This window comes from Anolis carolinensis, chromosome 2 (assembly GCF_035594765.1).
Source record: "Anolis carolinensis isolate JA03-04 chromosome 2, rAnoCar3.1.pri, whole genome shotgun sequence".
Lineage (NCBI taxonomy): Eukaryota > Metazoa > Chordata > Lepidosauria > Squamata > Dactyloidae > Anolis > Anolis carolinensis.
The window spans coordinates 30,096,425-30,124,068 of NC_085842.1; the positions used below are offsets into that span (position 1 = coordinate 30,096,425).

Sequence of the window (27,644 nt, forward strand, 5' to 3'; positions counted from 1 at the left end):
GCTGCAGTTCATCCAGATACCACTGCATACCCCACCGATGATGGATCTGGTCCAAACTAGGTACACATGACCATCATGACCAACTTTAACTGTTGGCAGTGTTGGGGTGGATGGGAGGGGGCTGGGATGATGGAAGTGGTGGTTTACCTATATCCTTACATCTAATGGAACCATGCATAACATCCAAAAACAAACAACAACTTTTCCCTAATAAATAGCGTTACAAATAATCTAACCCGGGCATCACAACTGAAGACATGGTTGTTTCGACAAGCCTTCGACCATATTTAGATACCTTTCATAAATATGTGAAGACCCATAGCTGTCACTAAGCACTTTACATTACTAGATTAACTACTGTTGTTTTATATCTGCAGCTATTGCTGTATTTTTTTTATTTTTACCAAGAGGTTTTATGAAGTGAGATGTTTATATTGGCTGTTATTGTTTTGTGTTATTGTTTCTGCAATTTTTGTATTTTGTATGTTGCACCTTTGAGTGCTTTGTAAACCGCCCCGAGAGATGGTGGCAGGGTATAAATAAAGTATCATCATCATCACCATCATCATCATCATCATCATCACCACCACCACATAAGCTGGCTCTCCGTGAAAGTAAATTGTGTAGATGGAAATTCATTACTCCTTCCCAAAGAATCCTGTTTCTCTAACGTGTGTATAGTGGACATTCTAGATCTGTGGGCTCCAGATCTATGAATTCAATCTATCTTTCAATCGTCATATCCCATATTATAAAATGGTGATGACATGAATGCAAACATACTGAACGATCCACGTTCCAGGCATTGCCTTTTTGGTACCCATGGGGAATACTAAAATTAAACCAGAGGGTCCACTATACTGCATGAGTTACTGTGGTGATAGAAATTACATATTATTTCTGCAATCTCAGCAAAATTTAACCCACACAATTCCTTTAAGGAAGGCCAATTATGACAGTTAAACTGCTTTAAAGCTGCATTTCCTTCCTCAGAATGGTCCAAAACAATATATATCTGAACTGATTGACATAGTAAGACATTTACCAGTTATGAGAAATATCGATGTGGCAATACTACTTAAAGGGGGAAATGTTCAGAAGAGTGGGAATTGGCCACAATCTCTTGAACAAGACAATTAACCAGCAGGCTGTTTGTGGGCGTAAGCAGGTAAATCCAAATTTCCTTCCATTAATTCCTGATTTATCGTTATTAGTGGGCTTAAGCAGGTATTTTTCAATTTTCTTTCATTAATTCCTGATTGTTTAGTTAAGCGGCATAGCTATTGTGGAGAACTGCAGAACAGCAGAACTGCAGCCTAATATTCAATGTTTGCAAGGTTTCTCAATAAGCTCAGGCTCACCACTCTGTGGATTTGGGTATGAAAGCCCTCCTGTCTTGGTTAAAAAGAGGGAAGAGGGATTTTTTACATAAAAAAGAAATTTGGTAGCATCTTTCAGATTACTGTAATTGGGTTTTTTTGGTTGTTTTTTTGTGTGTGTGTGTGTTTTTTGTTTTTTGTTTTTTGCATGAGCCCAACCCTGGCTCATACAATCTACCAATCGAATCTAAATTTTACACAGTAATTTTGAAAGTGTATTCATGAATGTTTGCTTCCAACCAGTTGAGTCCTCTTGAGTTCAGTGGAGTTTATTCTCAAGGAACATTTGTGGAGCTTGTTTCCAAAAGGGGGTGGAGGTGAGGATATTATGGAGTGCTGACTGTGTTAGAGTGAAAGCCAGTTCATCCTAAAATTTCTAAAAGGTTTGACAGATTTATAAAATGGTACAGACAGGACGTGTCTGCTTAGTGGATGTGGCCAGGAAATGCTTTTGGCAACAGCAGCCATCCCTACAGGAATTGATGCAGAAGTTTGGATTGATTTGATCCATCATTCCAGGGAGCATTTTGCTCCTTTCTTTCTCTGAGGACTTTATTGCACAATGGTCTAAGAGTGTTTTCTGGGGTCACAATCCCATCCTAGTAGAAAGCAAGAACACATCAACATAGCCATATATCTTATTGCACACAATACACATAATAGCACTCTCAAAATACAGATCATGTTTTCCGTTTAGCACAATATCTTATAGATAACTCCTCTGAACCCATGCATTGCACTTTGATCACCATCCCCCCTTTTAAATGTAACCAGAAGAATTGTGCAATTTGTTGTTGTGAGTGTCAGCTATTTCATGTTCCCATTATTGAACCACTTTCATATGTTCTCTGCTATTGTAAAATTTGGAAAAAATTTGGGGGGAGGGGGGCAGTATTCTCATTTGGAAGAGCAACAATCTCATTTTGCCACCCAAGGAGCAGTTGACCTCTTTCCCTTCCTCCTGTTGCTTCTTTTTTTTCACCTCCTGTGTCTATATATCGACTCCAAAAAACAATAGATCTTTGCATAGATATTTAAGTGTAATATTCAATGCAACAGTCTAGAAAGTATACAAGTATGGACTGTAACACAGAACCAGAGCATATTTCCAAAGTGCTCAGAGTTCAAGGATTGAAACATCCTTCTAGAGCAGGGGTCCCCAAACTAAGGCCCGGGGGCCGGATGCGGCCCTCCAAGGTCATTTACTCGGCCCCCGCCCTAAGTTTTAGACTTAGGCTTGCCAAAAATCTGAAATGACTTGAAGGCACACAACAACAACAATCCTACTTAACTTGACTATCTCATTGGGCAGAGGCAGGCCCACACTTCCCATTGAAATCCTGATAGGTTTATATTGGTTAAAATGGTTTTTATTTTTAAATATTGTATTGTTCATTCATTTACTAATATTGTGCTATGGTAATAATATAATATATTGTGTATACATATAATATTGATAATAATATTATAATGTAATACAATATAATATTTATTTATTACGGTATTTCTACCCCGCCCTTCCCACCCAGTAGGGGACTCAGGGTGGCTAATAATAATATTAATACAATGTAATAATATTGTATAATATAATAATATTAATTATATATTATATATTAAATGTAATATTACTAATAATAATATGGTACAGTGGTATAGTACAATATAGTAATATATAATGCTAATATTGTGCTATGCTAATAATATAATATATTGTATGTACATACAACTTGTAAGCCGTTCTGAGTCCCCTTTGGGGTGAGAGAGAGTGGAGTATAAATTTAGCAAATAAATAAATAAATAAATGATTGTTGTTGGGGTTTTTTGTACTACAAATAAGACGTGTGCAGTGTGCATAGGAATTTGTTCATTTTTTTTTTCAAATGATAATTCAGCCCCTCAACAATCTGAGGGACCATGAACCGGCCCTCCACTTTAAAAGTTTGAGGACCCCTGTTCTAGAGCATGAGCAGTATGCCATTGAGCAGAGCTTATTTTTTAAAAAGATACAAATATACTGGGGTTGTTGACGTGAATATAATATGGCCAGCCGTTGAGTGAAAATGGAAGAGGGCCTCCTTTGTATTTCCTGTTAACTGACTTAGGACTTTTTCCTTCCAGTGACTGCAATGCTTGGTCTTGCCTCTTCCATATCATGCTTCTTCTTCATCCTGTTTTCACTGACCTCCAATACTGCCTCCAAAGATGACCTTGTGGTGGACACCAGCAGTGGCCCTGTCAAGGGCAAATCTCTCACCGTTGGCTCTGGCTCTGTGAGAGCTTATCTTGGCATCCCCTATGCTGAGCCTCCCTTGGGGAGACTGCGATTCCAGAAGCCTCTTCCACATCAACCATGGAGTCAAATCTTTGAGGCCACTGACTTTGGAAATGCCTGTCCTCAGTCAGTTCTTTCTCAAACACCTGAGGCAAAAATGGTGAATCCTAATAGGCCCCTGTCAGAAGATTGCCTCTTTCTCAACATCTGGGTGCCTCATCCGCAACCCTCTGTACCAATTCCCATCCTTGTCTGGATACACGGAGGGGGATTTATTTCAGGTACAAGTTCCCTGGACTTGTACAATGGGTCTTCCTTAGCTGTGACTCAGAATGTCATTGTGGCCTCCATGAATTACCGCCTGGGGGCTCTGGGCTTCCTTTCCTTGCCACCAGCTGTCCCAGGAAACATGGGTCTGTGGGACCAACACCTAGCCCTGACCTGGATCAGGCAGAATGCAGCTGCCTTTGGTGGAGATCCAAAGCGAGTGATAATTTTTGGTCAGAGTTCTGGAGCAGCCTCTGTGGGTCTTCACCTCCTCTCACCCAAAAGTGAGTCCCTTTTTGCCCAAGCTGTGCTTCAGAGTGGCGCTCCCAATGCTATTTGGGCTTGGGCAAGTCCTGAGCAGGCCAAGAATAAATCCCTTGAGCTTAGCCAACTTCTGGGATGTGGAGAAGGTAATGAAAATGAGATAGTAAACTGTCTTCGGGGGAAAAATGCAATGGAATTTCCTCCGTATGAAACATTGCTGGTACTGAAAAGTAAGTTTCTTATGTGTCTCCCCTTCATACCAACAACAGATGGGGAATTTTTGACTGATGATCCCCAGAGTCTTTTAGACTCCCAGCATGTGCAGACCAAGCCAATTCTGACTGGTGTCAACTCAGATGAAGCAGCTTCCTTGTTGATTTTTATTTTTCCTGGAAGCAATCACAGCCTAATCAATCATGAACAATTTCTAAAAGTATTAAGAAGTGCATTGCAAAATGCAACTGAAGAAGAAATTCAGGCCGTGGCTCTCAAGTACAGTGAAGAGAGTCATGGGCCAGCAAAGTACCGTTCAGCCTTGGTGCAATCCTTGGGTGATTATTTATTTGTATGCCCTGCAACTGAATTTGCTGCCAAGATCAGAAAAGCTGGGAGTCCTGTGTATGTTTACTATTTTACGCATCACACTTCTGGCACTGTCTGGCCTGAGTGGGCAAACGCAACCCATGGAGCTGAACTCATTTATGTGTTTGGAAGTTTTAAGGCAGCATTGGAGGCCAACAAAACCTACACAGAGGCCGAGGCAGCACTTAGCCGTAGGATAATGCAATATTGGGCGGAGTTCGCCAGAACTGGGTAAGACATTTGACTTTCTCATTATCCTGTTTTATTCAGAAAGTTAGTTCAATCTGACTAGCAGAATGCACATTATTTTGTTTTATTTATTTATTTACTTCACTTGTATACTGCTTTTATCACCCCGGATAGGGGACTCAAAGTGGTTCCCAAACATATTATGGCAAAATTCATTGCCTACACAACAATAATAAAATAAACTATTAATTGAATCATAAAAATACAATAACATTAACATTAAAACATAGAGTTAAAATATATTAATTTAAACATCAAAATCACATAATCTAAAAATCAAAGTCAAGGGTCATTCCAATAACAATTTCTATTTTCTTCTCTGACATTATTTCCTGCATAGGATATCTTAAGAAACAGAATTTTAATTTACAAGTTGTCTATCCCTTATTTGGAATTCCAAAATCAGAAACATTCCATATGCGAAAATTGTCCACATTGGATGATGGTTCAGTGCACACAAACTTTGTTTCATGCTCAAAATTATTTTTTAAAATGCAGTTATTCCAAAATCTGGAAAAAAATGACATCAAAAAACTTCTTGGGTCAATCCTTCTAAATAAGGGAAACTCAAGTTGTATTTAACAGTTTTTTATGGACTCCATCTGTTGCAGGTTGTCACCCACATTTATTTATGGGGATGCGAACTATGCAGTTGTTGAATTGCAATTCCTAATCATCATGATTTGTTTGAATTGCTGGGAGGCAGAGTTCAAGATGATTTTTGATGATGATGACAAGTAGTGATAGTAGGGGTTGTCTCATGCAAGGACCTGCAAAAAAGTTCTATTTGCATGCAGGCAAAGTCTGATGTTAGCAGAGCATTTCTAGATCCATATCAGAGGATTATCACATGTAAGGGTTAGGGAGCTGTGAAGGTTTAACTTGGTAAAATGAAGGCTGAGCAGGGATATAAAAGTCATCTTTAAATATTTAAAAGGACATCACATTGAGGAGGGGACAAGCTTCTTGTTCCCTGCTCTTCAGATTGGACATGAAGTAGGAGATTCAAATTGCAGGAAAAGAGTTTCCACCTAAATATTAGGAAGAACTTCCTGATCTGTTCAACAGTGGAATATATTGCTTGGGAGTGTGGTGGAATTTCCTTCTCTTAAGGTTTTTAGGAGGAGTCTGGATGGCCATCTGTCAGGACTCTGATTTTATGTTCCTGAATGACAGATTGGAGTTGGACTGGATAGCCCTTGTGATCTTTTCCAATTCTGTTGCTCAACTGATTAACTTTAGTGATGATAATGATCGCATCACATTGAGGTCAGTAAGCCAGCGATAGGGGGGTTGGATTCACCATGGATCATGATGAATCCGGTGTGAGGAACCCATAGCTCAGTATTGCCCCTTGCCTCATCCTACGGTGGGAAGCATTGCAACCTGGCTTCTCTCAGTTCTCCTCTATTGAAACCTCCAGTGGTCCTGGTGCTGCCTCGAATGACAGTTCAACCTCACTTCAGGCATGGATCCCCACTGGAAATAGATCTACATTGTGTAATAGGATCCGGTGGGCTCCGTGCCTGAAGTGAGGTTGAACTGTCATTGGACAGGCAATTTTGTCCATGTGATGAGGTCGTAAGAGTTGGCTAGCCAACCACATTGATTAATAGCCATCATTGATCAAACCCTCCCATGACTCATGTCCTGACTTGCATATTGAGCAATCAGGTTACATGACATTCAAATGTGTTGACTTGATTGAGGACATATTGCATATTAGTGAGAACATAAAATGAAGTATGTTGGATCATGCCAAAGGCAATCTTTTCTATGTACTACATGTTGCCACAGCAGGCAATCAGACTGCATTGGGTCATGAGAGGAAGAAAAAATTATCTTGATTCCCTCCCTCATGTTTTGTTTACATCCAGAATAACTTTATTGACTTAAATTGTGCACTCCCTGTTGTTCCTTGTTCAAAGCTAAAGGAACCTCCAAACTTCGTAATCTCTTGTATCATTTCTTCCAGAGTTTACATGCAACACCACAGCCTGCTGGTTATAAATATATTGTTATTTCCTCCATAGGAAACCCACAGGATCAGAGAAGAAAGAAGTGGAGTGGCCACTCTATAATGCTACGCTGCAGAACTTCTTCCACCTTAGCACTGAGCCAGCCCAAGTTATGCCAGTATCGCCTGCTCGACACTGCAATCTTTTTAAAACACATACTGCAAGTCCAAGTGAGTAACTTTTTATCTTATGTTGGATACCTCTGTGGGCAATGTCATGGTGTTTCTAATAAGTTTAGTTTGTGTTGGATCAGCTTTCACTTTAATCTAATTGTCATATGTGTTCATCAGTTCCATGTTCATGAGTAGGAGAGGGGATTCATGAATTTTATCAACTATCACTATCTATGCTGCTGATTTGGGATGCATCCACATATTGCTTACACTTGTTTTCCAGAATCTGTGTCTTCTTTCGGATTCCTCTTCCATTCAAAGTCTTCTTAGTTATTTAGCCATACTTGGAGAAGTTCTCATTAATATCCATTCCTTTCCCCCCTTTTTTTGCAGAGAAATCAGAAAATAATGATGCCGGAGACCAGTCCTCACTAGCAGGGACTGTCATGAAAAAGCATCAGGAAAACCTGGATACCTGTGACTCTTCACGTGTTAGGAATGGTGACAAAGATCTTTCTAAATGTCCAACTGACTAATTTCAATAGTCAAATACTAAATAAAATGAAAGAGTGCTAAAAGAATGTACAGTAGTAATATGGTGAGATAGTTGACCTCTTCACACAGGCTACCGGAATCGCCATACATCATGGTGAATCCGGCGACCACTGTCACAGGGTGTGGGAAACCTATTGTTCCATGCCCCACATTGCCTGGCTTACCTTTAAGCCAATTCCATGGGGGGGGGGGGGGTTGCATCTTTCCCCTATTCCTTCTGTTGCCGTGTATGCCACGGTGGCATACATAGTTCTGTGCTAATTTAGCCACGAAGCCCCACAGGGAGTTCCTTTGCATCATGAGTTGGGAGTCGGTGTGCTCCATGGTCAACTAGGTGCAGAACTGGCATATGCGCCCGAAGTAAGCCCCATCTTATGAGTTTGTAGGTCTTTCTATCCTGACTCTTCTCTGATGTAATCTGACTCTTATGGGTGTTTCTCCATCTCTTCCTCTTCCCATGAGTACTCGCAGGATCTTTTAAGATATAACTAGGCTAGATCAGTACAGAATTACTATCTTATCTTACAGTTGAATTCCTACCATTACATTTAGTTCTTTCTACAAGCTATTGCCATGTTTGTTTTTTTAAATCAAAATCTCTAACCAGTGCACGTACTCATAAAGGGACCTAGGCCTCTTTATGAGAAAAACTTATACATAGGTTTACTGTAAGCATAACTGGGGATAACCTCATTTCCTCCTATTCACTACTGGGTGGGGGAATCTCGTTGTTGTCCAAATAAGTCAAAGATATCTAGCTGGGGTAGATGAATTTTGTAAAGGTCACCCGTCACAAGATTTTTAATTCCATATGAATGCTGATAGCTATAGGTATAGAGATATATATGTAATTGTATATATATTTCAAACACAATTATCATGTTCTAAGGAATGTAGGCATTTGTAGACCCAAGAGGTATTTAGATTTCCTGTGTGAGAGTTACGATACTTACTGTTGAACTACAACTATGCTGTGGATTAAAGTCCAGATAAATAGGCCTGGACTTTACAGCTGAATCCTCTCACTATCTAGTTAAGCAATATCTCAAATCAGATACTGAAAATTTATAAAACAATGGCATCATACCTTGGTTGCTGCCTCTATGCTATTTGCTTAAGCACTGAGATCAATATGTAGTCCTTCTTTTACCCTCCTCAAGGTGGGGAACAACAGTTAAAAACACATAACTATGAAATACTATGCAAAACACACAAACCAAAATAGAAGCACCAATATTGGCAATTAGAAAAATATCTAAGTTGAGCTAAGGCTAAATTAAATGACAAGTAAAAGTTCTGCAAACATTAATCCTGCTGTTGAAGAGACATGTTTGCGAGCAGCTCCGGCTGCACTTATGTATATAGTTGTAAATAAAGCCTATTACCGCCAGGATCGGCAGGCAGCTATGCATGTTTATTTGTTCGTGCTTCTAAGCAGATGCTAAGTTGCTGAACGGAAGGGGAGAATTGAGACGGAGAGCTGTAGGTGTCTCAATTAACCACCTCACATCAATCATCACCGACAAGATCATTCTCTTGTCGAGCCATGGCACCCCCCCCCCCCCCTCCCTAAATTGATCTGGACTTTCAGAGAGACTCCATGTAAGAGATATGACTTTATTTTTATTTTTTTTGCACAAACTCCGCTCTTTCAAAGTTCTGCAATACTGAAACCACTGGAGGCTCCGGAAGAACCCAGCAGTAACTGTACCCGAAACCAAATATAATAAATGTACAAAATGATGTAACTTTTATTGATTGTATACTGTATCAATTCCTAAAAGTCTAAACTTGTATCAAATGTAATATGAAGGCATTCGTTTTCCCAGTGCCACCTATTTACATAAGCTCCTGGGAACGGAGATGACTGAATAAATAAGGATGTCCCTCCTGCAGTCTCCCAGATCACATAATATCAGTTCCTTTATGTGTGTGCGTGTGCATGTGTGTATGTATGTGAGACCAGGGCTGTAGCCAAGGGGTTCAACCCCCCCCCCCCCTTGAAATGTTTCAGGTTTTTTAAAAAACCTGGTTTACTTATGAATTTTAACTGGTTAACCAAATTCCCATGGGTGTCCACTGAAGTTTATCGATGGAATCTGATTTCTGTATCATTTTGCGTTATGGAATTATTCTTCATGATTCGCTAAAAAAAGTTTCGACCCCCCCCCCCCCGCCCATTTTTTTTCTGTCTATTGCCCTGTGTGAGACAGATAATCCCTTTATTGCCAGGGCTTACCTGACTGAAGACTTATGGTCTCCTGGAAGGAAAGGCTACACCAAAATATGAATATATTGGCCTTCTGAAAGGGCAGTCAAGCCTCTGGCCACTTATGATTATCACCCTTGGTTCTCTGGAGGCCCTTCCACACAGCCCTATATCCCAGAATATCAAGGCAGGAAATCTCATATTATCTGAGTGTGGACTCAGATAACCCAGTTCAAAGTAGATATTGTGGGATTCTCTGCCTTGATATTCTGGGATATATGGCTGTATGGAAGGGCCCTGTGTCTTGCACCTTTGTCATCTTGGAACTGGGCACTTAAATCAATCAAGAAATCACCTACATATCCATTAGGCATGTGCAATCCAGGAAAACATTGTTCTAAACTCTCTTTGAAAGTAGGGGGCGCTGGCGCTTCGTTTCTAAAGTCATTTCCGAATTTGAAGCAAAAAGTTCAAAACTTTCCAAAACTTCTGAATCTTCGTATGTACCTTGTTATTGGCGAATGTGCATGCGCATAAAGGAAAACATTATTGTCAATGGGGAAACTTGAGGGGCTGCTCTCCATCTCATTTTTTGAGCTATCCTAATGAAACTTGCTACAGTGGTAGAACACATTTACCACTGTTAGCTCACCAAATCTAAGAATGTTTAACTTATCCTCAGATTTTTGGCGAATTTTCAAAGTTTTTTAAAATAAAAAACCTTGTTAAAAATAACAAAAATTTGTTCCTGGTTTGAAAGTGTTATTTCCTGCTTCATTGGGTTTTCTGGGTCTGAGAAAATGTGACTTGCCCAACATCGCCCAGTGGGTTTCCATGGCTGAGTGGGGAATCAAGCCACAATCGTAGTCCAACTCTCAAATCACTACACTATACCATGCTGTCTCAAAATCGGGCCGCTGCTAGCCCCAACCAGGAGGGAAAATGCTCAGGACTTTGTTGCTTTCTATTGGGCTGCCATTAAGCCCGTGGCTAGCCACAGCCAGGAAGGAAAACGCTCAGGACTTGGTTGCTTTCTATGGGGCTGTCATTAAGCCCATAGCTAGCCTCAGCCAAGAGGGAAAATGCTTAGGACTTGGTTGCTTTCTATGGGGCTGCTATTAAGCCCATGGCTAGCCCCAGCCAGGAGAGAAAACGCTCAGGACTTGGTTGCTTTCTATGGAGCTTTTATTAAGCCTGGATGAAAAGGTTCTTCCCTTTTTGCCAAGACTCAGCACTGATTGGGCAAGGAGGCAACCCCAGGCTAGGCTGCTCTTCCCTGCAAACAAAGTTTGGTTGAATTAAAATGCTTTCTCGTATATCTGAAGGTTTCCTGAGTCCATTAAATAAATGGGCTGCAACACTTCAAATTAGAAGGTTAAGTCTGAATCGCCAAATCACCTTGGAACCCCATTCAGAACCCAAAATAGATATGATTTTATTACGATTAATGACGATTCCGAGGAATTTGCCCATGCCTAATATCCACATCATCGTCTCCTTCAGTCTCACAACCTCCACAGGTATGTCTCTGCAACAGATTGGATCTTAGAACCTATCAATAACCAGGTGTTCTTCTTCCCCCTATGGGAATCCCCTCTTCCTGTCTGTGAGGTCAGGGAAACCTCCAGTCAAGTTCTATGTGGATCCTAGCTGACCCGTTTCTCAGTCAAACAGGAGGAGGCATGAGAAATCTGAATAGCTGTCAGAAGTGTATAAAATGTTTTGTATTTTTCTATAGAGTTATGCTTGTACATTTTGAGTGTTGGCCAGTGCTTCCATCCTTTTTGGCCAAACTGTAACAAACCTTTGTAGTTTGCCTTCAACTCAGAGTGTTTGTTTTCTGTCCTGGCTGATTTGGTTTAGCAGAAGCTCACTGGGCATCAACCTTCTTATTCATGGTCCTAGCTGAAATCTCTTCATTTCCCACTTCTGTACTAAGTGACATAATTTTTTTAAAAATGTCACCTGCCACAAACATCTATGAACATTGAGAACAAGGAAGATATAAAAGCTTTAAGCCTCTGTTTTAGAGACCAAAATTCTGTGTTAAAGGTGGAACTGTCTCCGTCCTGGGTGAAGCTGGTTAGTTCCTTTTTCATTAAACAAAACCCAGAGAAAAGCTACAACAAAAAAGCATGCTTCCTGCTTCCTAGTTTTTTTCTTCTTTTTATTAAATGCAAAATAATATTTTGTAATGATTAAAAATTGTCAACAGGTCAGTAACGATTGCTGGGGCAGACTTTGAACACTATATAACATATATTGCAAAATAACTTGGAGTCCTGTACACAAATGGAGACCTTGGTGAGATAAATGTGTACGTAAACACCCACACACCACCATGCCTGTAGATAATTTGAAGAGTCCACACATGAGAAGACATGTGACTTAGGGTGCACCTACATAATAGAATTAATGCAGTTTAACACCACTTTAACTGCCATGACTCAGTGGAATCCTGGAATCTGTAGATTGGAATGGGACCAGCATTCTTTAGCAGAGAAGGCTAAAGACCGTGTAAAATTACAACTCTCATAGCATGGAGTCGTGGCAGTTCAGGTGGCATCAAATTGTAATAATTCTAAAGTCTGGATGCATGCTGAGCCACATTATCTCACCATTATCAGTTGCTGGCTTCTGTGGGCCCTTCCCTGGCCATATAACCCAGAATATCAAGGCAGAACATCCCACAATATCTGCTTTGAACTGGGTTAGCTAAGTCCACACTGCCATATATTCCAGTTCAAAGCAGATAATGTGGGGTTTTATTCAGCTGTGTGGAAGGGGCTTATGTCAGTCAGGTAAGGAACCTCATTGGGTTTTAATTTATACTTCCAAAGAGTTTTCATGGGCCTGAACCTACTGTTAGTCTGGAAATTAGCCCACAAAACCTGGGACAACGTATCTATGGGTCAGCATTAATTTTTTTTTTAAGTAGCCATCCCCTTTTTGAGTAGAATGACAAAAGCAAGAAATTAGTCCACTCAGCATGTGCCTGGCTGCATTGCCTCTCGACCCGGTCCTCAGAATCCAGCCCCAAGACAAAAAAAGTTTGCCCAGGCCTGCCAAAGAGTGTAGATGCAAAGACTCTTCTGGCCATCCAGAAGTAGTGTTACATTTGTATTAAAACTTAATGCCCCCTTTCAAAGGAAAAAGAGACCACTTCTTAACTTTGATAACTACAGCTCTATTCCAGCTCGCCCTTTCTTCCTGACCCCACAAAAATGTGGGTTTCAAATGGGGTTTAAAAAATCCTGGGTCCCCACACAGACCTGCTGTTCTCACAGGCTTCTTCTGTATTGGAAGAAGTAGGAGGGCACCGGGGGACATCCGGCAGAAGGTTTTGTAATCAGTTATGCACTGGACTGTATATGGAGTTATGCGCACATGCGAATGTCTGAGTATAAATATAAGCAGATTCACAGGTGTGCATATGAGGTTCAGCACATAACAGAGTGGTTTCCACCAATTTCTCCCTTCCCTCAATTGTTTATTCAAGCTCTCTTTAATAATATAAAGTTTAAAATAAAGAGTTTCAGAGTTTGAATTACTCCCCATTCATGTTTCTTTTAAATCAGTTGTGTGTCCGCTACACAGCCCAATCAGCTGACAAGCTGTTTCAGGCTTTTAAAAAGTGAACGTGTGCTAGCGCAGTCTCAAATGGGGTGGGAAGAAAATCATGTGTTTTTCGCAAGTGCAGGGATATATAGTGATGCGATACAGTGATTCCATTTTCCAGATGTTTTTTGTCTGTTGCAGTGAATCAGCACAGATTTACAGGTACCATTATGTAGCCATGATGCTGTGTTTTAGGTGCTGTGTACAGTAGTCTCACTTATCCAACACTCACTTATCCAATGTTTTGGATTATCCAATGCATTTTTGTAGTCAATGTTTTCAATACATTGTGATATTTTGGTGCTAAATTTCTAAATACAGTAATTACAACATAACATTACTGCGTATTGAAGTACTTTTTCTGTCAATTTTGTTGTATAACATGATGTTTTGATGCTTAATTTGTAAAATCATAACCTATTTTGATGTTTAATAGGCTTTTCCTTAATCCCTCCTTATTATCCAACATATTCGCTTATCCAACATTCTGCCGGCCTGTTTATGTTGAATACGTTAGACTCTACTGTAGGCCCTGAGTCTTGTTTTTATGCTGTTCAGGGATACTCTGGCTGAAATGTGGGGAAAGTTAAGTAACTGTTGTACTGTTTTCCTCGAACTACCTCTCACACAATGTCCTCTTACCCAAGCTTCCACAAAGCAGGCTGAGACCAAATGGTCATTGCCCTTTGTAAACATACATGTAGGAGCTGCCTTCTCCCTGGGTGATATTTGCAAGATTTAAAAAGCACAGCTGAAGCCTCTCCATCCAACTGTTCTATTTGGATTGAGCTACAGGGGACAGCAAGGACTAGCAAGATAATCAAACCCTCGGGGAGGTGAGTCCATCAGGTGTAAAAGGCTGATCAATACTTACAGCAAGCCTCGGGCTTATCACAGTCTTCCAGATATGTAATTAGACAACAGTCTACAGCAATCCTAGTCAGTATAGCCAAGGGTGAAGAATGCTGTGAGCTGCATTTCAAGATACTCTGGAAGGAAACATTATTCTCATCCTAGCATGGGCACCACAGTGCCGGTGCTAAAAGAATGGCACTGGCTAACCAAAACTGGATATTTGGAGGAGCATCAATCTCTATGCCAGTGGTTCTCAACCTGTGGGTTCCCAGGTGTTTTGGCCTACAACTCCCAGAAATCCTAGACAGTTTACCAGCTGTCAGGATTTCTGGGAGTTGAAGACCAAAACATCTGGGAACCCACAGGTTGAGAACCACTGCTCTATGGGTTCATCTACACTGCCATGTAGTGAAAATTCAAATTGTATGGCAGTGTAGATGGGGCATACACACACACACACACACACACACACACACACACACACACACACACATTCTGGCATCCACTGTAAGAACTCTTCTCTGCACCCTCACCATGGGAGGAATATGTTATGCATATAGCCCGGGCTCGGGCTGTGGTGCAGGCTGGAGAGCAGCTGCAATCAATCACTGCAATGAATCACTCTGACCAGGAGGTCATGAGTTCGAGGCCCGGCTCGGAGCCTATGTTTGTCTTGTCTTTGTTCTATGTTAATAGGCATTGAATGTTTGCCTATATGTGTAATCTGATCCGCCCTGAATCCTCTTCGGGGTGAGAAGGGTGGAATATAAATGCTGTAAATAAATAAATAAATAAATATGCAGAGACATGGGGGAAACAATCTTCCTGATCTCAGGGCATGGCTACTCTTCTGTAGTCTGTAGTATGTGTTTTTGCATTGATGTGTACATGTATTTCAGGACACATACATGTGTATTGCTTGCCTTGCTGGCCAACTGATTTTGAATGGTTACTCTAGTTCTAGGATTGCCAGAATTTCAGTAGGTATTGCTACTTACCAAACCAAACAAGCAACCTTTTTAGGAATTCCTTCTATGACAGGAAACCCCTCCAATTTTAAATAATTTCATGGAATTTAAACGTTGCCTTATTATGTATAATGCTTTACATTGTTTTGGACAGTTTATATTGTTTTTAGAATATCTGAAATTATTTCAAATAGTTGTTGTTTGGCTCAGAGATCTTTGGCAGTCTGGCAATATTTAAAAATAAAGGACCACATTGAGTTGAAGGTGTGCCCACACCCCAAAACATTTGGAATGTATGTACACTTGACCTACACACACCTTTGTATATAACCTGAGAAGAGAGATTGTTATGGAGAGTTTGAAATGATAAAGGAATATCTCTGAACATAGGGTTGGCCAGTGAAATTAGGGACAGATCTCCTGTCTCTTCAGTAGTGAGTAGAAGGAGAAATCTTAGCAGTTGGAAGAAGATACATGAACCATGCAGTTAGTGTTATCATGCTCTATGCATCCCTGAATGGATGGACTTTCCTTTGCTGTCTGGTGCTGAACACTTTTCCTTGGGGTTGAAATGTAAGGCTTTGAGGCCTGGACTAGAAAAAACCAATAGCAGTTGGATAAATTTTCTTAAAAGAAAATTGCAACTTTAATCCTTTGTAACCCATACTGTGGTTGCAGTTTGGAACATGTCTCCCTTGCTAGCCATTCGTGTTGGGTAATCCAAATGTTAGTAGTAGGAGCATACTGTAATTTGGATCAGAACCAACAAAGAAGTAAAGCCCACTATCCCCATATCTGGGCACCAACTGAGATCATCCCTCATATGTGCAAATCTATTCTCACAACTGATATAGGTCAAGCTAGAAATAGTTCAGTTAATGAATAAACATGGTAGATCATCCACTTTCAGGGGTTAGGGTGAAGAATTTCTGCAAAAGTCAAAAAAACCCTACAAATAATAAATCCCACTTTTTTTTACCTGACAGGTCACCTAAAGGCACATCTGGACTGACCCCAGAGGTGTCCACACACTCTGTCCCCAACTTGTGGAAGGGCCAAACATTGGTTTGGCCCCGCAAGGCTGTCACCTTACCATCCCTATTGCTGTCACCGCAGAGCTTCATGAAATCTGCCATTGCTTGCATCCCACACTGACTATAGCACATGCAACCAGGAAGGAGGAGGGGAGACTGACCAAACTCTAGAGCATCATCCTCTGACTTTCTTTAATTCAGAGCTAAACCATTGAGCCTGTGCAGATGAGCCCTGGGAATTGTTTGTTCCTTCAGCACAAGTCTATGGTCAATTTTCAGTGGAAGGACCTGGAGATTCTGAGAGAAAACCTATTAATAAAATCTGCAAAGAATCAAATCTGTGAAGTTGAACTTGAAAGTGTGGAGGATTGACTGCAATATATTTCTTAATATCCTATTATTATTATTATTATTATTATTATTATTATTATTATTGACACAACGACGTTGTATGACACAGCAAACAAGATAGATATGCTGGATTTCGTATCACAAAATCACAAGTTGAACACTTCCCAAGTGTTTAGAATTGTGTGATGTATTTTCGGATGATGCGCGCAGATCCCAGTAAGGTGGCCTTTTGCAGTTGGCAGATTGTAATTTTGTCAATGTCTATTGTTTCCAAATGCCAACTGAGATCTTTTGGGATGGCACCCAGTGTGTCCATCACCACCGGGACCACCTGCACTGGTTTCTGCCAGAGTCTTTGAAGTTCAATCTTGAGGTCCTGATAGCGGCTGAGTTTTTCCTGTTGTTTTTCGTCAATGCGACTGTCACCTGGGATGGTGACATCAATGATCCAAACCTTTTTCTTTTCCACAACTGTGATGTCTGTTGTTGTTGTTGTTGTTGTTGTTGTTGTTATTATTATTATTATTATTATTATTATTATTCATAGTAGTAGTAGTAGTAGTAGTAGTAGTAGTAGTAGTAGTAGTATTAGCAGCAGACTATTTTAATTTTTGAAAAGGTCACCCTGGGATCTTGTGGCAGCTATTGAAAGTTTGTTAATTGAGAATTCAACACACTTTTGTGGATTGTTTGAGGAAAAGCATTCTGTCCAACATTTCAGAACAGATGTGACTGAGCAATGTCAGTGTGGTCAAGATGGAAAATGTTACAGAGAAAGAACACATAAGCTAAAACAGACCACAGCAGATGTTTTTTTTTTTTTGCCTGAACCTACTGAGGAAGTCAGATCTTCTTATCTCTCTCTCCCCCCCCCCCCCCCAAATTAAACATGTACAAGCTACTTTTGTACTTCAAATCACTTTGCAGCAATTGAAATACATTGTGGTCAAAAAAGAACATGAGAGGAGAGAGAAACTGGAACATTTTTAAGCAGCTGAAAAAGTGGGCAGCAGAGGATTACATGGGACTGCAATATCAAGAAAGTATGGAAAAGATTGTTACAGAAGCAATTAAATGATATTAACAGCCTCAACTATCTACAGAAGGATCGGGATTACCTATGTATTCCAGAACAGCATATTTTGCCAGAGTGCAGACAGATTACTTTTTAGATTACAACTCTCTGAATCCTATAAAATCCTAAGATTCTTGGTATGATTTGCTGCAACACAGAATAAGACAAACATGTGTTTTGTTGAGTTATGGCGCAGTTATCTTAGAACAATTGTTCCTGAAGAAGTGCCTGATAGCCTTGATACAAGTGGAGTGGTTTGCATTTCTTGATATAGTAGAAATTGCACCCAAAAATGCCAGTACTCCTTCCTCAGTCCCATAACTGAGTTGTGTATCCCTTGCTAATTCCCAGGTCTCTATAAATGAAGTATAAAATATAATCCCCTGATATTCAGGGTGGGGGAGGAAATGGAGGAAAGACTAAGGCTGGATCTATACTGCCATATAATGCAATTTGCATTATGTGGTCAGTGTAATAATAAAATAATAAACTTTATTTATATCCCATTACCATCTCCCCGAAGGGACTCAGGATGGCTTACAAAGGTACTCCAAGGTGTACATATAACATAGGTAAGGTAAAGGTTTCCCCCTGACATGGTCTAGTTGTGTCTGACTCTGGGGGTTGGTGCTCATCTCCATTTCTAAGCTGAAGAGCCAACATTGTCCATAGATACCTCCATGGTCATGTGGCCGGCATGACTGCATGGAGCGCTGTTACCTTCCCGCCAAGGTGGTACCTATTGATCTACTCATATCTGCATGTTTTCAAACTGCTAGGTTGGCAGAAGCTGGGGCTAAGAGCAGGAACGCATCCCGCTCTCTGCATTCAAACCGCTGACCTTTCGGCCAGCAAGTTCAGCAGCTCAGTGGTTTAACCTGCTGCGCCACCAGAGGTTCCCACATATAACATACAGCAAGTAAAATATGGCACATAAGTATGAACAAGTACATAAGTATAAGCAAGTAACATAAAATTATAATAACAACCCCTGTAACACATCTATAAACATAATAAAAGTGAAAAAGTGTATGTGCGTATGTGGCAGAGGAAGCTTCTGACTTCCATAAACAGCTTTAACCCACAGTGCTTGGGAGGCACCAGAACCCTCCCTCCAGAACATTGCAGGCTATAGCGAGTGCCACATCCCAGTGTCCCTTTCTCTCTCCATTTGTATGGAATATGCATGACCACTGCCTCTTCCTTAATAGGAGTTGTAGGGACTGGGATAGATAGTTCACCTGCAATCTAAGAGCCCTCTGAACCCCACCAATGATGGACCTGGACCTAACTTGGCACAAACACCCAACACGACCAACAACTGGTGTGGTTTGGGGGTGGCTGACCTTGACATCCAGGAGTTATAGTTCACCCGTATTCAGAGAACACTGAACCTATCTGATGACAGATCTGGACCGAACTTGGCACCCAAATTGAACATGGCCAACTGGGAATACTTTGGGGTAAGATCTTTAACTCTGGGAGTTATAGTTCACCTGTATTCTGTGAGCCCTCTGAACCCCACCAATGACAGATCTGGACCAAACTTGGCACACAGACCCAGAGTATACAAACCCAGCTGACGTCGGATCTTGACCACATTTGGCACACAGACCCAACGTGGCCAAGTGTGTATACTGGCGGAGTTTGACGGGGCCGGGAATTGACCCAAGATTTTTGGGAACTGTAGTTCACCCACATCCTTCTGTATTTTCTAATGGGAGCATTAATTAAAAAAAACAACAACAGGAACAATGGTGTTTTTTCCCTTAGAAATAGCGTAACATATGACCAAACTGATATTACCTGATATCCAAAAACTAACAAGGCCCTTTTCAAATAACCTTGCCGGGTACCCAAGCTAGTATAGCATAAAAGTCAAAATAATACAATTTTAAAAACATCAGTAGATGTGTAAGCTCATATAATGTAATTCATCACAGTTGAACTTGTGTTTTATGAGTCTACACTGACCATATAATGCATTTTCAAACTGCATTATATGACAGTGTAATAGATCTCTCCTCTGTCCTCTATAGCTAATGGCCAAGATTTTATATTTTTAAAAAGAGGTCATGGCATAAATCTTTTTGGTGGTCCCAATTTGAAGCAGTGGGATTTACTTATATTGTTGACACATTTTTCAATGAGCCTGTTTAAATGGATTAATAAATAGGATTCCAGTTGAAGTATGTGTGTTAAATCAAAATCAAAATGTATCTTCTACTCCTTGGTTATGTCTTCCAGCTGCTGCAATGCCCACTCTCCTCCCTGCAATCTTCCTCTTCCTCCTCATTTCCAGTTCTGCTTCTGAAGAGGACGACACCCTTGTCAACACCAGCAGTGGGCCCATTAAAGGGAAAAAAGTCCCGACCAATTCTGGAACTGTGACAGCCTACCTGGGCATTCCTTATGCTGAGCCTCCATTGGGGAAGTTGCGTTTTCAGAAGCCCCTTCCCCATCAGCCATGGAGTCAAGTCTTGGAGGCCACTAGTTATGGAAGCCCTTGCCACCAAAAAAATCATTTCAACTTTACATTTGCAGATATGTGGGTTGCGAAGAAGCCTCACTCAGAGGACTGCCTTTTCCTCAACATCTGGGTGCCTGACCCACGGCCCTCCACACCAGTTCCTGTGCTTCTTTGGATCCATGGTGGGGGCTTTGTTGCTGGTGCCAGCTCTCTGGACTTATACAATGGAGCCTTTCTAGCTGCTGCTGAGAATGTCATTGTGGCTTCCATGAATTATCGCCTTGGGGTTCTGGGCTTTCTCTTCCTCCCACCAGAAGCCCCAGGGAACATGGGACTGTGGGACCAGAATTTGGCCATGAAATGGATAAAGGAGAATGCAGCTGCTTTTGGGGGTGATCCTGCTCACTTGACACTCCTTGGACATAGTGCTGGAGCGGCATCTGTAGGTTTCCATCTCCTTTCACCAGCAAGCCAACCTCTCTTTACCCATGCAGTCATTCAGAGTGGACTTCCCAATGCCCCCTGGGCTTGGAGGCATCCTAATGAATCCATGTGGGCAGCCATGAAGTTATCTGAGATTCTGAATTGTGAACAAGGAAATCACAGTGACATGGAGAGCTGTCTACATAATGTGATGAATTGCTTACGGAAGGCAAATCCTGAGAAGGATGAGTTTTATCTTGTGGAGAAATTCCAAGGACCCACTTTAGATGGAGACTTTCTACCTAAAGAGGCAGAAAAGCTTAAAGAGACAGGGCTCAGTCATGACAAACCACTACTCCTAGGCATCACCAGAGATGAAGGGTCCATCTTTACTGTATTTGCTAATTCTAACATCCTTAACAATGGGGGAATACTGACCTGGGAGGAGCTTGTGCAAGCGATAAATATGGTGTTCCATCAGAAGGTTGAAGATAGTATTGTCAAAGCTTTAGCAAAGAAGTACAGTGAAGACACACATGGGCCAGGACAGTACCACAGTGCTTTGTCTCATTTATACCGAGATTATTATTTTTTGTGTCCACTAGTTGAAGTCACTTCAAAAATGGGAACCTCTGGAAGTCCTGTCTATGTTTATTCTTTTAATCACCCCATCTTTGGCCCTCTTTGGCCCGAGTGGATGGGTGCACCGCATGGAGTTGAGGTGCCTTACCTGTTTGGGACATTTTCATCCGTACTAACGAACAATGAGACAATTACAAAAGCTGATGTTGCACTGAGCCGGAGGTTAATGTGGTACTGGGCAGAGTTTGCCAGAAGTGGGTAAGACATGAACTGTTTCTGTTATATGTCCCTTAATCCTGTATTTTGGACACACTTCACATCCCACATGCTTGCTACATTTATGATCTCTAGTGAAGACCCTATTACCTATCCCACCACCCCATGGCATTAAGCTAGTAGGCATAAATTTTGGGATTTTTTCCATAGCCTAATTGTGGAATTCCTTTACAAGGGAAATCAGGCTGGTTCCATCCTTTCTGAGTTTCATAGAATCATAATGTTGGAAGAGATCACGGTCATCCAGCCCAATGTTGTTCAATGTCCTAGTCTCTAGGGGCCCAACCAGACAGTACGTTTATCCTAGGAGCTTCCACAGCAAAATGGAGGGTGGCCAGACACTATTCCCTGTATATATGGAAGCAATCGCTACAATAGGCAAAACCAGCGAGATTTCCAGGCATGAGAACATCCTGGTTTTAGAGGAATGTGCATATCTTCGCATGTCTCTATGTCCCTGCAATTGGAAAACATTGGATTTTTAAAAATCTGGGTTTGTTCCTGGGTTTTACATGTTTGTTCCTGATCGATTGGTTCCTAAAAAGAAGGTGACACTTGAGTAGAAGGCAAAAACTTTGTCCTGGAAAGAGGAACTTTGTTCTTCACCTGTTTAATTAAATTTGTGGCAGAAAAACAAAGTTCCTGGGGTGCAACAAGTCCTTTCACAGTAAGTAGTACACAATAAACAGGAACAGACACTTTCAAACCAGGAACAGTATGTTGTCATTACTATAATTACTCAGACCTTATTGTATGGCCATCTGTGCAGACAGGTTTCGTGGTGTGCTGGTGCCAGGGAACAACAGGATGATGTTGCCGGATTATGCATGTCGGTTCCTCATTGGATGTATGCTGACAATATGGGTACAGTTTAGTAAATGGCAAAAACTTACTACTGGCTCTTGGAACATCGCCATGTGGAGAGGAATGCAAATATGTAGAGCCAAGGTCATGCAGGTGGCTAATAGGAACAGACATGTATAACCCAGAAACATCATCCTGTTGTTCCATGCCACAAGTACACAACCAAATCTGTCTGGACATATGGCCAGGCAGCCAGGCTCTAAATAATGATAGTAATAATGACAAAGTTTTGTTCCTGGCTTTAGAATGTGTGTTCCTGTTTGATTGTGTAGTGCTGACTTGGGCAGAAGTGATTCTACCCCATTAGGTTTGTTTGTGTGGCAGATACTTTATGAAATGTCTGGAGGGCACAGTTTCTCTGGCCAGGACAAAGAACAAACTTTTGCAGCTATTCGCATTTCCACATATTTGCATCTTGGATTTTTTTTAAAAAGCTGAAATTTTCATTGAACATCCTGTGGTGGCCATCTTGGAAGCCTCTAAATCTCATAACAAAGCAGAAAGTGTGGATGACGGAGACAGAAATCCCGGGACCAACAGGTCTGTATATGGACCTCTTCTGAAGTCCTGGGACTTTTTGCCCCTCACTAAAACCTGTGATTTGGTGCTGTCTGGAAGCACCTTAGAGCAGCAGAAAACAAACTTCCTTATGACATCTTTTCAAATATCACTGTTATGTCCCCTCTTATCCTTTTCTTTTCCAAGCTACATATATCCAGCTCTCTAAGCTGGTCCTCACAGGGCTTGGGTTCCAGGCCTTTCCTTATTTTGATCAGTCTTCACTGGACACCTTCCAGATTGTTAATATCCTCCTTTAATTGTGGTGCCCAGAACTGGACACAGTATTCCAGGTGAGATGTGACCAAAGCAGAATAGAGGAGCACCATTACTCCCCTCAGTCAAGACACGGCACTCCTATTGATGCAGCCTAGAATTGCATTGGCTTTTTTTTTAAAAAAATGCCTATTGATTTTTTAATTTCTTTTGATAGGAATCCCACTGGATCTAAACCCAGCGTGGTACAATGGCCACTCTACAATGCTACAGAGCAGAATGTCTTCCACATCGACATAGAAGCACCTCGGACCATGCCAATAGCACCTGTCCAATGCAATTTTCCGGCAACCCACCAGTCATATGCAAGTAAGAAGTGAGCCAAAATTCCCCACCACATATTTCCCACCACTATAAAAATAATTTTATGCTGGCTATTATTTTTGCCATAATCATAGTGCCCACCAGAATGCCATGAGACTCATTGCACAATGGGATTCCTGCTGAGCAACAGGGCATCAAGCAGGATTCCCCACAATATGCTTTCTCCTGCCAGGGACACAGCTGCAAAACTGAGAGTTATGAATCATAGCCTCTGATGCAGGATTTTGGTTGTCATTGAATATTTTTAAACACCCTGGTAACAACGCCAGCACATACCCCAACCTGGGCTGTTTTGGTTGATATTCGCTGGTTCTATAGGATTGTAAGACTTGGGTTGGTATTCTGTTTCATAGTTATGATACTGTAAGCTGGATTTAGGACATTATAAATGTTGAGATTAACATATATGGATGTTGCATCATTGCAATGACCGAAAGGGCCCTCCTAGGCGTACCTTTGAAGTCAGGAAGCCACACCAATTTCTGAAGAAGCACCCAGCTCTTTCTTGGCAGTGAGGAACTTGTGATGGCCAGCTGCTGTGGTTGACTGTTGCAAGGCACTACATTGTTAGAAGAGGGCTGGATGCCTCTACGCTGCGCATCTAAACTGTAGAGTTAATGCAGTCTGACACCACTTTAAACTTCCATGGCAAAATGCTATGGCAGCATGGAAGTTGCAATTTTGCAAGGTTTTACCCTCTCTGCCAAAGAGCATTGGTGCCTTACCAAGCTGCCAACCCCATGATTCCATAGCATTGAGCCATGGCAGCAAAAGTGGTATCAAACTGCATTAACTCTGCAAATACATCCTAATAATTTATTAAGCATTAAACTGCAGCAGTGTTGAAAAATATAGGCATGTTATTGGAATGGGAGGAAGAAGAAATCCAGCAGCTCGTTTAGCTATAGCTAGCCTGTTTTTTTGTGATTTGGATCAATTTCCTTAGAGCAGCATTTCTCAACTTGGGGGTTGGGACCTCTGGGGGGTTCGCAAGCTGGGTGTCAGAGAGGTTGCCAAAGACCATCAGAAAACACATAGGTATTTGTGCAAAATTTGGTACAGATTCATTGTTGTTTGGGTTCACAGTGCTCTCTAGAGGTAGGTGAACTACATCTCCCCTAAATCACTGTCAATTCCTCCCAAATCCCTCCAATACTTTCAGTTGGTCATTGGGTTCTGTGTGGGAAGTTTGGCCCAATTCTGTCGATGGTGGGGTTCAAGGGGCTCTTTGATTGTAGGTGAATTATAAACCCCAGCAACTACAACTCCCAAATATCAAGGTCTATTTTCCCCAAGCTCCACCAGTGTTCACATTTGGACATATTGTAAATTCGTGCTAAGTTTGGTCTAGATCTTATTTTTTTAGTCCACAGTGCTCTCTGGATGTAGGTGAACTACAACTCCAAAACTCAAGGAAAATGCCCAACAAACCCTTCCAGTATTTTCTGTTGGTCATGGGAATTCTGTGTGCCAAGTTTGGTTCAATTTCATCGCTGATGATGTCCAGAATGCTCTTTGACTGTACATGAACTATAAATCCCAGCAACTACAACTCTCAAATGACAAAATCATCCCCCGTCCAACCCCACCAGTATTCAAATTTGGGCATATTGGGAATTTGTGCCAAATTTGGTCCAGTGAATGAAAATACATCCTGCATATCAGATATTTACATTACGATTAATAACAGTAGCAAAATTACAGTTATGAAGTAGCAACAAAAACAATTTTATGTTTGGGGGTCACCACAACATGAGGAGCTGTGTTGAGCGGTCGCAGCATTAGGAAGGTTGAGAACCACTGCCTTATAGTCTTTCAGTGCATCTGAAAACATAAGATCTCAGGTTAAAATAAATCAAATCATAATAAAAGTGCTACTAGATTCACTCTCTCCCCTTTCCTTTTTAAAGCATCAAAATAATTTATGAAATGTTTAAATATGAGTCATAACAGTTAAAGTCACATTAAACTGTTGCAAGAATTAAGAACAGACATCCACAGCCTCTGGACTTTCTAATCAAAAGCAGCAATTGCAATTATAATAAGTAGAATGTAGTAAAATATTCAGTTGACTCTATCAGCTTTAATTTTTTTGCTTTTCTTTTGCAGAACAACTTAAAGGACACTGCATTTCATCAGACCATGAGAAGGACGTAGCAAATGGGGCTTCAGCATAACCAAAGGAATTTGCATGCAGTTCTAGCAAATGAGGTTGAATAAGGTAAAAGGAAGAAATGAAAAGAGAAGGGTGGAAAGGGCAGAAGGTGAACAAAGAAATATGAGCAAAGGAAATACATACATTAAAAAAACATACATCCAGTTATATTAATTATTATTTATTTCTCACATTTATATCCCGCCCTTCTTACCCGAAGGGACTCAGGGCGGCTTACAACAGTGGCAACAATTAGATGCCCATACAAACCAATATAAAACAGCACATAAAACAGTTAAAACTATTCAAATACATTATGAATTAAAAATAAACATTTCAAACATAAAATCAGATCCGTTCTTATATGATATTTTCCAGAAAATTAGATCAGTTTCCAAGGGCTCTCTTGAAATGTATTTACTCAAGTCTAATGCACATCTTTTTTGGCTAAAACACATTGCCAAAATTAGGCTGCGACTTCGTTTTGAGTACAGTAGAGTCTCACTTATCCAACATAAACGGGCCGGCAGAATGTTGGATAAGCGAAAATGTTGGATAATAAGGAGGGATTAAGGAAAAGCCTATTAAATATCAAATTAAGTTATGATTTTACAAATTAAGCACCAAAACATCATGTTTTACAACAAATCAAAAGAAAAAGCAGTTTAATACACTGTAACGTTATGTAGTAATTACTGCATTTACAAATTTAGCAGACTATATTGGATAATACAGAACATTGGATAAGTGAAGATTGGATAAGCGAGATTCTACTGTATTACGATAACCTAAGTGCCCAGCCAAAGGAAAAGGAGAAGTTGCTTCTGAAGCGCCATTAGGCTTGCAGATACAGAACAGCCATGAGGAAAAGAAGGAAAAGACACAGAGAAGGAAGTTACTTGCTTTTAAAACATTTTCTGCCTCCCTGCTCCCATGATTCCATAGCATTGGGCCATAGCAGTGAAAGTGGTGTCAGATTGCATTAATCCCAGTGTAGATTCACCCAAGGACTGACTTTGGAATCACCTAGGATGCACCTATACTGTAAGAATGTATGCTGTTTGATAACACTTAGGCCTCTTCCATACAGCTGTATAAAATCCACATTGAACTGGAATATGTGGCAGTGTGGACTCAGATAACCCAGTTCAAAGCAGATATTATGGATTATCTGCCTTGATATTCTGGTATACAGGGCTGTGTGGAAGGGCCCTATGAATGTCATTATTCAGTGTAAGGAATCCTGGGATTTGTAGTTTGAGAAGGCACCAGTCCTCTTTGGCAGAGAAAGCTAAAGAGCTCATAGAACTACAACTCCCAGGATTCCATAGCATTGAGCCAGGGCAATTAAACTTGTATCAAGCTGTGTTCTTCCAATAGCATAAATTCACCCAGGGAAGCTGAGGCAGACTAAGCAGGAGGAGCTCTTTGAGGGAAGGATTACCTGTTTCTCTGGTTTTCCTTTCAATTGCTGGAAGATTTGGTGTTACTGGACTCCAGATTTGGTTTTTAAAGAAGCAATTCTAAGCATGCAGCACCTGTAATGCATACCTTTTTTGGCCAAATTACAAAGAGTGCACTTTTTGCCACTGTGACATTCATCAGCAAATGTGGTTGTTGTTTTTTTGTTTTTGTTTTTTTGTTTTGGGCTTTTGAAAATTGAGGAGCGCATTACATTTGATTCGATTTACCAGATCACTAGATTCGAGTAAATGCGGCAATTCCTATATACTATTTAATGTTATGTTATCTTCTTTAAAATTATAGGTGAATGTTCTAATGGCTTTCATAATGGTTCTGTCTCTGAAGCTAAGCCTAAAGTCATCCATGAAGATAGCTGCCTGAAATTTTAAAGTTCATTGATCTGCAATTTATGAAATAAAAAGTAGTATGCAAATAAACTGTTG

General features: G+C 40.8%; 2 protein-coding genes across 2 annotated transcripts; both read left to right on the forward strand.

The window, feature by feature from the left end:
• Nucleotides 1-3,317: 3,317 nt before the first annotated feature.
• Nucleotides 3,318-9,565, forward strand: LOC100557679 (cholinesterase). The gene is made up of 3 exons (XM_003217928.4): nt 3,318-4,995; nt 7,047-7,201; nt 7,538-9,565. Exons 1-3 carry the CDS (start codon nt 3,506-3,508, stop codon nt 7,678-7,680), a joined length of 1,788 nt encoding a protein of 595 aa, XP_003217976.3. The 5' UTR covers nt 3,318-3,505; the 3' UTR covers nt 7,681-9,565.
• A 4,649-nt stretch (nt 9,566-14,214) lies between these two features.
• LOC100563136 (cholinesterase) lies at nt 14,215-27,638 on the forward strand. Its single transcript, XM_003217955.4, has 5 exons — nt 14,215-14,362; nt 20,057-21,542; nt 23,416-23,567; nt 25,692-25,803; nt 27,505-27,638. The coding sequence occupies exons 2-4, from the start codon at nt 20,065-20,067 to the stop codon at nt 25,757-25,759; spliced, it is 1,698 nt and encodes a 565-aa protein (XP_003218003.3). The 5' UTR covers nt 14,215-14,362; nt 20,057-20,064; the 3' UTR covers nt 25,760-25,803; nt 27,505-27,638.
• Nucleotides 27,639-27,644: the final 6 nt, after the last annotated feature.

Excerpts from the sequence above, each read along its gene's own strand:
- LOC100563136 (XM_003217955.4), top strand. The coding sequence starts at position 20,065 with ATGCCCACTCTCCTCCCTGCAATCTTCCTCTTCCTCCTCATTTCCAGT. Across the intron at positions 21,543-23,415 it reads GCAGAGTTTGCCAGAAGTGG|GAATCCCACTGGATCTAAAC; the intron begins GTAAGACATGAA and ends TTCTTTTGATAG. Across the intron at positions 23,568-25,691 it reads AACCCACCAGTCATATGCAA|AACAACTTAAAGGACACTGC; the intron begins GTAAGAAGTGAG and ends TTTCTTTTGCAG.
- LOC100557679 (XM_003217928.4), top strand. The coding sequence starts at position 3,506 with ATGCTTGGTCTTGCCTCTTCCATATCATGCTTCTTCTTCATCCTGTTT. Across the intron at positions 4,996-7,046 it reads GCGGAGTTCGCCAGAACTGG|GAAACCCACAGGATCAGAGA; the intron begins GTAAGACATTTG and ends TTTCCTCCATAG. Across the intron at positions 7,202-7,537 it reads AACACATACTGCAAGTCCAA|AGAAATCAGAAAATAATGAT; the intron begins GTGAGTAACTTT and ends CTTTTTTTGCAG.